At 36.2% G+C, this 10662-nt stretch overlaps 1 protein-coding gene across 5 annotated transcripts in view; it reads left to right on the top strand.

Moving 5' to 3' along the window:
* The window catches only part of LOC121520966 (protein yippee-like 5), a 29362-nt gene that overhangs the window by 17639 nt on the left and 1061 nt on the right, over positions 1-10662 (top strand). For 4 of the 5 annotated variants that reach the window (XM_041804610.1, XM_041804606.1, XM_041804607.1 and 1 more), the window contains one exon: positions 9989-10142. In XM_041804610.1, coding sequence (XP_041660544.1) covers positions 10002-10142 — 141 coding nt within the window. In that variant the 5' untranslated portion in view covers positions 9989-10001. Of the gene's footprint in view, positions 1-7412; positions 7600-9988; positions 10143-10662 lie in introns of those variants that run through there. The other variant, XM_041804605.1, reaches the window with a different exon arrangement.

Below are 10662 nucleotides of genomic sequence, written 5' to 3'. Positions count from 1 at the left end.
TACAGTACAGGGGCACTAAGAGAGCCTGGACCTGCCTAACAGTTCAGTCCTGTATAACATGCAGTCAGCACAAACATAATGTGTCTGTAAATAAATCTGTTGCAGTAAATTAGTAATAAGAGTAATTATCTAGTTATTTATCAAGAATAGGGTGGTAATTACCTTGCAATAATTTGAAATTCTACAAAGTAATAAAACGGAGATATGGGGTATTAAGGGAGAACTAATGTATTACTTAAAAAGTAATTCCTTGTGATATTGTGGCAGTTCACCAGTAAATAGATGGTATTTCATCCTGGACCTAATCCCATAACCATAACTCTAACCCTAAAAGTTACTTTAATTTTAATCATAATTTTTACTTTTAATTTTTAATTTTAATCATTACCCAAAAAAAAAAAGATTTTTAGGGTAATGATTAGGGATTAGGGTTAGGTGAAAATACTAACTAATTACCAGAGAATTGCCACAATATTGCAAGGGATAGGTTTAAGGGCTTAAGGTAAAATACCACCTATTAACCATGTAATTGCCACATTATTATGGAGGTCAGGGTTAATATTAGGTTGAGGGTAAAAGCCACCGATCTACCAGAGAATTGCCACAATATTGCAAGAAATTAATTGATAAGTAATACATTATTGCTAGATTAATACTGTCTTAATATTACTTAGCTATTACTTGGGACAAGGCCAACTTATTATCTTATTCTTGAGAATTTAGTAGATAATTACCATTCATTAGTATAAAATTTCTGGGTAATTAGTGCCCACTAAAATTTAGTGCTAACGTATATTGTTTAATCTCAGTCATGCATTTAATGTGTACATCTAAATTGGAAATAAATTTCATAAAGAGAAACCCAGGAGAAACACAATTTTTATTTTTTAAGTATAAGGACATTAAATTCATCAACTGAACTAGGCAACTTCTGTTGAAAATTCTTACGGCAAATCATGATCTGGCAATAGATTATTTAACTGGTTTCTAAGACTGTCTGAATTTGGTTTATAATTGCTCGCTTGTTGAAGAATCCAGTCCAAACTTAAAAGTGTTCTGTCCTTGCTAATGCTGCATCTTCTTACCAAGTTTCCTAAAAAAAATGGGCAAAAATGGGCTGGTAGTTTTTTTTTTTGTTTTTTTTTTAGTAGAAAAGCAGCACTATGAAAAACTTCCGAGGATATTAGAGTCAACAGTACTTGAACACAACTGATTTTTAGTTTTGACTTTCTACTCAGCATTGCTATCTGTAACATAAAGAATGTCTACAGTAACCCTGATAACAGTTTACTGAGATGATAAAATCATAATAAGACATCTAGAGTTGCAAAGACAGGAAATGATCAATAATGTTTCTTCATATGAAGATCAAGCCTGTACTCTTCTGGTTTACCTGGAAACATAAAAACAGCCACTCTACACATCATACCTATACTTACACAAGCCTTGTTTTGTTTTCTGCAGCAATATATTTAATCTCCATTTTTAATCAGAGTTTTTGCTTTGATTGTATTCTATAGATCTTTTGATTTATGACTTTGAAGCTTGAACCAACATCTAGAAAAGAAATGTTGTCAAATATGTGATTCGGGATTACTTCAGTTTTGTATTTCCTTGCCACATTCTGGAAATATCATGCTAATTTTGGCAAGTGAAAACCAACCCTAGTATCTGTGTTATAGATAAGGAGCCAGCAGAATCTCATTTTATGTTGGTTTAGCTTGGTATAATGCCTGGAAACTATTGGGCTGTCCTGCAAAATCTGCCCTGCTCTTTGATATCATTGATTAAGAAACAACGCTTGAAGCTCAAGATGAAGATTTGCTTTATGTGGGACTGTGTATTAAACACAGAATAGTGTAGTTTTAAAGGTCTAAATGCCAGTGTGTCCTTTCCAAATAATCCTCTAACCCCTGATACAGAAGTCCTTGGCATGTAGACTTGACCTCTTCACTGCAGCAATAAATATAAGGTCAGGAATCACGCCACTCTGTAGACTGATTGCTTAACTGTTAGACGCTGGTTTAAACAAAGGCTTACACAGCGTAAGAGGAAAGATTATCTTACTAATTAGCAGTGAGTAGTTCATTTCAGATGAATCACATACAAGTGTGTTAAATTGCAAAACATTTCTACATTAATTTTAAAAACACACCCTTATAGGATCATTTACCAGTTAGAAAAGCATTGAATGAATGTGAGGAATATGCCTGAGATATGAGCACTGCATATTACAGTATGGGCTGTAGGAGTCTATTATGGTAGTTCTGTAGACCCTCAACTCCTTTTAAACTCTCTGATTTCTGATTAGCTTTTACAGAGTAATTATAATATATTAATGATATAATTGTTTAAAGAGACTTTGCAGGGGTGCAGGTGGCCTAGTGGTTAAGGCGCGCCCCATGTACGCGGACAGCCTGGGTTCGAATCTAGCCTGAGACCCTTTACCCTTGTCTCTACCCCACTCTTGTCCCTGTTTCCAACTCTATCCACAGTCCTCATCTATCAAATAAAGGCGCAAAAATGCCCAAAATAAATCTTAAAAAAAAGAGAGAGATTTTGCATTAAGCTGACATGGTCACTTCATACTTTTATATTGTCATCACAAAAACACAGCTGGATAAGCATCTTCTTTTACATAAGTGTGAATCTTCACTGTTGTAAACTGAACTGTCTCTTATCTCTATCTGATTAGAGAGGTGATGGATGGTCAAAAGGAAGGGCATAGAAGTTATGAAAACAAACAACCAGATTTTTTTGCCACCGCAATCCTTGTGGTCTACTCAGTTAAACTTAACTTTATCTTAAATGGAGCAAACATGTTAATCCTTTGTACATTTGAACAGGGACTTGTATAAGCCTGACTGTAAACATTTAAATGAGCACAAGTGCTGTCTGTTCAAATAACATAAATGTAACATCATTCTTTCTTAATGCATCCATGTTTTTTCCATCAGATCTTGAATGCTGCAGAGTTCTGTTATCATGATTACAGTAATCCAGATATGAGGTTGACCTGCCTTTACACTCTTTTATCTTCATTCAAGGACAGTAACTCTGTGTGAACCTCCTGCTGAAGCCTGGTCTCTATCGCTCTGATCTATGCTAATCTTTGAACAGGCTCAGGTAGGCTGAACAGTCTGTCCTGTAGTTACACTGCTCACTCTTAACAGAGTCATCCTCAGTGTTTGTATGTATAGTTAAAAATGATTGGCCTTTTTTGACCTGGGATTAAAGTACCATCTCACTTCTTTAACTTAAAAAGGTGCAGCAGACGCGATTACACATAAAATATGTGTTTCAGCCACTACATATTTACTAGTATAGGCCTGTGGCAGAGAAAAGTTGCATGCAGTCCATGTGGTCAAAATAACATCTCTCTGTCCTGATCTTGTCCTCTACATGTGTAAGTATTTGTCTCAAAAATTCTCATCCTTTTTTATTTTAAATGCCAGGCAGACACTGGGATTTTCCAGATGAATCTATAAAAATCCTGATGAATTGTCAGCTCACACTGGGCTGAGAATGAACCATGGCCAATGCTCAGATTTCATATGTTCACACTGTACAAACCAGCCTCCATTAATTTTAGTTGTCTCTTTTGAATGGCTCAAATACAAACACAGACAAAAAACATTCTAGCAAGTTCATGCACGCACACGGCATCACCAGTAAACACAACCAACTGACAATAAACACAACTAACGAGCTACTGTAAATAATAAAATATATTTCCTGTCAGCTGGAAGTTAGCAGATTTTCCCTGCTTATTTATATCTTCATGTCGTCAAATATGCGTGCCTGCTGTTAGCATGGTGCTCACAGATGCTGACAGGAGCAGTCAGAAATAAAAGTCCTGAAGTTGGGGAACTGGCTCAGAACAGTGTGAGTACACACTTTCTCAGTTATCAGCCAACTGTAATTATCATTCATCAATTAATTTTGCCATTAATACAGATAGGTTACTCCTCAGATTTGGCATGAAATGTACAAAGCATTGTCTGGCATGTATATGGTAGTCTTTCTACCCTGATATTTAAACCTACATGCTGGTAATAGCTGAGGTCAGAGATAATGTGGGTGTTTCTTGTTGTCCGTATACAAGTACCAGGCAATATAATGCCTAATTTGTAATACACTGTATGGACAGAATTATTGGGCCACACCTGTTAATTATTGAAGTCAGGTGTTTTAATCAGATTTGTTGTCACAGGTGCATAAAATCAAGCACCTAGCCATGCAGTCTCCATTTGCAAACTCTGGTGAAACAACATGGGTTGTTCTGAAGAGCTCGGTGACTTCAATGATGTCATCTTTGCAATAAGACAGTTCATTCAATTTCAGAAAGTGGAAGCATTTAGGAACAACAGCAACTCAGCCAGGAAGCAGAAGACTAAGTAAAATCACAGAGTGGGGTCAAAAACTACTAAGGCACATAAAAAGTTGACAACATCCTTCTGATGTCATAAAAGAGTTCCCAATGTCCACTGGCATTAATGCAAACACAAAAACTCTGCAGCAGGAGCTTCACTGAATAGGTTTCCATGGCTGAGCAGCTGCATGTATGCCTCAAATCACCAAGTCCAGTGCCAAGTGTCAGATGGAGTGACATAAAGCTCACTGACACTGGATTGTGGACCAGTGGAAATGTTTTCTGTGGAGTGATGAATCAAGCTTCTCTGTTTGTCAGATGGGCAAATCTGCATTTGGCAGATGCCAGTAGAATGTTACCTGCCTGACTGCACTGTGCCAACTGTGAAGTTGGTGGAGAAGGGATAATGGTAAGGGGCTGTTTTCAGTGTTTGGCCTAGGCACCTTATCTCTACTGAAAGGCAGTCTTATTTCTTCAGCACACCAAGACATTTCGGACAATGCTATGCTTCCAACTTTGTTGCAGCAGTTTGGGGAAGGCCCTTTTCTATTCCAGCATGACTGTGCTCCAGTGAACAAAGCAAGGACTATAAGGACATGGTTTGATGATTATGATGTGGACAATCTGGACTGGCTTGTACATAACCCCAACCTGAACCGCATCAAGGACCTTTAGGATGAACTAGAACAGAGTTTGTAAGTCAGTCCTTTTGTCCAAGATCAGTGCCTGACTTCATGAATGCTCAACAGAATGAATGGGCTCACATTCCCACAGAAACACTCCAAAATCTTGTGGAAAGCCTTCCAAGAAGAGTGGAGGTGGTTATGGCTGCAAAGAGAGGCCAACTCGGTATTAAAGTATATGTATTTGAATTTAATGGCATTACTTTACATAAATGTCAATTCTCACTCAAGGACGAAACTGGTTAGATTTTGGAGGTTGAAGGTCAAAGCCATTTGGTCTTATGTTCATCTCTTACTTAAATAATTTCTGTGAATCCCACTACCACAGGAAACACTCCAGCCCTTCTTCTTGACCCGCTGCTGTACCACTGCTGCAGCAGTTGCAGTTTGTATTTTTTTAGTTATATGTTAGAACCTGCTTGGACATTTCATTCTACTCTAGCGTTCTCTTGAGGCCATTAATCAGACTTTGCAAAACCTTGTATGTAGGCACAAAAGCTTCACACAAGAGTGTTTTTTTAAAGCATCTGCACTGGCACTATTCTCACTCTGGAAAGTCAGTGAAGTAGGCCTTTTAAATCCTCTCAAATATACAGGAATGAATTACATGATAAATATGTCTCAATTTTTGCACTTCCACCATGCAAGTCTTTTCATATTCTTTGAACATCAAAAACATAGTAAAGAAAAGGCAGCTGGGTGATGATTGTTAGACTTGTCTGTGAAAGTTGGCAGCAAATGAATCAACTGAGATGATGCTTTCAAAGGGCCTTTGCTCGGAAATCAGGAGAAACCATTTACAATTTTAAGAAAAGCAGGGAATTTTTGGCATAATTTAAGAACAGAGGAAGAAGTTGTGGTTTCTTTGACAAAGTTAGACTTTGAATCCCCTCCGATATTCTTTTTTATTTCCTCCCATTAAGCAAATTATCAAAGGAAGGAATAGAATAAGAAACAAGACAGGCTTTTAGGAGGCAGAGCTGCCTCTATATGCCAACTGCAGCAATAGAGCGCCAGATGGATGTTACTGATGGCTGCTTTCCTGGCTGATCAGAGCACACAAACATGATCAGGCACCAGATGCAGTCTGTGGTATTTTTGGACATTGCTTGTGTTTTTGTTTTTGGCTCTCTGTCACTGAACTTGGGGGAGGATTTGAGTTTCTTTGAGCAATCTGGTGAAGACATATGAAATGGGAGGAAAAGTACACGAGGCATTCATGTGAAAGCAAAAAAACAGTGGGCCAGAAAGGTGGAGGAGGACAGAATGGGGGTCTTTATGGACCTCTAGGGTTTTCTGTTTCACTTATCCATTCAATTTGGATGTGTACTATATCACATGGTACAGTTATGTCTTGGTTTTATTGATCTTTGCTATAAACTTAATTTCAGTTTTGTTTATTGTTTGTGCAGTGCTGCATATAGATTTGTTGGACTGTGGTAGCCTCTGCCCATGCTTCATAGCACAATATTAATCACTGTAAACTCTTTTTTCCCACTTTTTTCTGATTCATTTTACATTTCCCTGGCCACTTGAGCTGATTTATGTGATTCTCTGCAACAAAATAAATGTTTTTAAGATTTATTTTTGGGCTTTATGCCTGTATTTATAGTGGAGGACAGTGAATAGAGTTGCTGAGTGATTGGAAATGGGAAAGAAGCTGCAGGATAGACTTGAACCCGGGCCAAGTACATGGGGTGCAACCTAACCACTAGGCAATCTATGCCCCACAGAAAAAAATTTTTGACATGAAAAATTTAGAAAATAAAGGATCATTTTTTTGTTTGTTTGTTTGTTTGTTTTTTTATTGACAACTAAGCACATAAAACAGGTAAATACATACATGGTATTTTATGTCTTGTCCTTTTTGGCATCCCTTGCCTGTTTAAAGTGCTCAGTACAATGTTTACCCTTAAAAGACCTAACTACTTCTGTAAAACTGACTTATGACATTTTAAAGTGATTATTAAATCACAGAAACATTTAAACAAGTCTCAGCATCCTTAATAACAGTGATAGAAGCTCCACTCTTTTAGTGCAGCGCTCAACACCAGATGAATGCTCTGCTGCCTCCGTGTGGTCATTATTTGGAACTACAAAGAGCGACTGACCCTCTGAAACTCAGCCTTCAAAATAAAAGCATAGCCTCTGTAATTGGAAAAAAAGTTGTACCATGCGAGGAGACGTAGACTCGAATTACAATCAAAGATCATATAAAATAAATATCAAGGCATGTGCAAACAACTTTAAAGTGTCGATTCAATAAAAAACGGGACCACACCTCAATATATGTTTTATGGTTGATTTATTGTGAAATTATAAGCGGAAGATGTTTTATTATTGGTAGCTCAGAAAGAACCAAACGGTATTTCCATCAACCGCTGTCCTCTGTTGTTATTGTTGTTTTTGTTAAAGTTGGAAGTAGATACGTGTGCGTTTTTAAACGCTCTTAAGGAAATTATAGGTACAACCAAAGGTTACTTTAAGAAGAGAAGAACTATACATTTTTTTACCAACTGCAGCTTCTCTTGCTAACGTGCCGAGGTGAGAAATTTGACTTCAGTTAACCGTTAACCGTTGTGTGGTGCATTAAGCTAGCTATTATCTGGATGCCATTGACATTTTTCCTCACATTGGTGGGGACATAGAATAACCTGTAGGGGGTTTATCTTCACATTCATTCGTTTGTCTTACAGCATTTGTGAAGGTAGGACAGAATATAATTCCAGGGATAGGTTTGACCATGTTATTCACAGGCAAAGCCTGCCATGATGCCTTAAGGGAGCTCCACAATTAGAAGAAAAGGGGTATTAATGTTTCTGATCTTAACGTTAAATCTTAATCTAAATGTCTTATATTAGTTATAATTAAAGAACAAAGTAGTACATTTTACCCCCCGGTTTTAAATCGGGACATTTTTGTCCTGAATAATAAATTATTTACTTTTATTTTGTGATAACTTTATCTTTGTCGCTGCAAATGGCATGTGTTTTTTGTTTGGAAAGTTGTTTTAAGGTTCAGTAGTTTCCTCTATACTAATGTTCGACCCTAATAAACCACACTTAAAATGATACATTTTACTGTTTTTCTCCTAAATAAATCACTGACATTACGGAATTTGTAATTTTATTCTGCTGATACCGGAAATTTAAACAGAATTATTTTGCATCACATAAAATTAAAAAGCACTTATTACATTATCTTTAACATTACTATATTAACACAGATATCATATTTTCTATTTATCATCATTAATAAACAGGAGAGACTTGTTTGACAGAATTAGAGGTTCAATATTCATATTTCATAATGGATACAGATTATTTGTAAGCTATAAAAGCAGCACTGATATTTGTAGCTGATATAGATGGACAGGAAAATTGAGCCATATATAAGTTGAAGTGATTTAAGTTGTAGATTTACAACATCAAAAAGTAAACCTCTCATTAAATAAATCTAGGATGCTTCAACACTACATACTACAGATGAACCTCAGCAATTAAGATAATTTCTTTTAAATATCTGAAAACTGTACACCTTTTGCGGGTCATGTACTGTATGCTTCAACATGTCGTACACATGCTCTTATGTTTTCATAAGAGCCAAAATCACTGTATAAAATACTCTGGTGCAAGTTTAAGTCTTGCATTCAAAGTCTTACTTATATAGCTATGACATAACTGTTAACTAAAACTATTGGTCTGATGTTTACTTTTTGGTTATTTGCCAATTTGGAGTCTGCAGTCTTGTTTTGATACAAAAGGTCTTCCACGTCTCAGAATCTGAACGTGCTTCTCACATAGTCTGTACATGTTTCATTTACAGCTACTAATGCTGAAAAAGAGAACCCAAAAAGATCTCTGCCCTCTGCTGGTTAAAAATAGTATGCTAATATCTATGCTATGCTATAGTATGCTATTTTTCAGTTTTTTAACAAGGCATCATGACATGCCTTTGTCTGAGATTGGTGAAAAAGCCTCCTGTTTGTCAGCTGTCCTAAATGTTGTCCCATAGAATGAATCATATTTCTGTCATTATGGCAAGAACTTCTCAAATACTTATCTACATGTATTTTTATTTTATCGTAGTTACAAAGCAAATAGTCAAACTTGATTTATATAGCACATTTCAGACATTCAAGTGCTATTCAGAGTGTTTTATAAGGGGAAAGGCAGAATGTAAAAAAGAGTAGTACTCCAGTATGAATCCAGTGAAATAACAGATGGATGATAAGTAAAAGAGAGGACTAAAACAACTAGAAAAGCACTCGGAGAGCGCAGACCTCTACCATTAGCCCTATCTCCCAATAGTACAGAATCCTTTTAAAAAAATTCCTGGATCCAGATGGTGATCCGGATCACTCCAAAAATTTAATCAGTTCTTCCTTATGCCATGTGTGACATTTCCTGAAAATTTCATCAAAATCCATCCAGAACTTTTTGAGTTATGTTGCTAACAAACAAGCAAACTAACTAACTAACAAATGAACAAACCCACCTGATCACATAACCTCCTTGGCTGAGGTAAAAAGTTACTAATTATGCAAAAAGGAAAACATCAAAGTAAAATATGAAATAATGTAAAAAAAATATTGAACAAATATTTAAAGTCAGTAAATTAAAAAAATGAGAAAATGTGACTAAAGTAAGTCAGTCATAAAAAGTAACTCCAAATCCTAACACTCATAAATTCTAAAATGTTCATTTCAAAGCAGATTGGAATTTTGATAATGATTTAAACAATTTTAATATTAATGATAACCATAACAATTTAAGGTACCAAACAAAACTGAATTCATTTGGATGGGATGTGCAGTGCCTTAAATACAACAAAAGTATGCATTATGTCAGTTTTCAGGGCAACTTCCCTGTTTTACCTCTCCATCTGTCTCTCTTTTTTTTTTTTAAATTGTCCATAATTTTTTCCTTGTCAGCACTGTCAACAAAATGGGACGTATCTTCTTGGATCACATCGGCGGGACTCGCCTCTTCTCATGTGCCAACTGTGACACCATTCTGACCAATCGAGCAGAACTCATCTCCACACGCTTCACTGGAGCCACTGGTCGAGCATTTCTGTTCAACAAGGTACCTAAACATGTTACCAGCTCCACTGGAATCTGAGATAACATTCTTGATGCTCTTTTGAGTTAAGATGATGGCTGATGATGGTCATGATAACATAACTTTGGAAAATGTTACGTACCAAATGTTTTAAACTGCAGAGTTTGTGGTTCAAGCTCTGCAATAGTGAGGATTTTTAGCTTCTCACCTTTTTATTTCACTGTGTCCCATAATAAGAAAACTGCATGGTTATTGTAATTATAAGTATGTCCTTTTTGACATTTTTGTTCTCATATTTATCTAATTAATTGCTCCAAGGGCTCCCGTAGGGCCTTAACAATGGACAAGATGAATAAATGTGCTCTGTGAGATGAGGTAAATCTACCTGAGATCCATTTTGGTAATATTTGACAAGCAGAGAATCTTATCTAAGCCTACCTTTATGCTCATACATGTTTCAGTTAAAGCTTTACAAAGTTTGAATTATGTCACTTGTTTTTTTTTTTTTTACAGCAAAATGAATAGTAACTTCCGTCCTAAAACT

This window comes from Cheilinus undulatus, linkage group 14 (assembly GCF_018320785.1).
Source record: "Cheilinus undulatus linkage group 14, ASM1832078v1, whole genome shotgun sequence".
Taxonomy (NCBI): Eukaryota; Metazoa; Chordata; class Actinopteri; order Labriformes; family Labridae; genus Cheilinus; species Cheilinus undulatus.
This window is presented reverse-complemented; position numbering and strand designations above follow the sequence as displayed.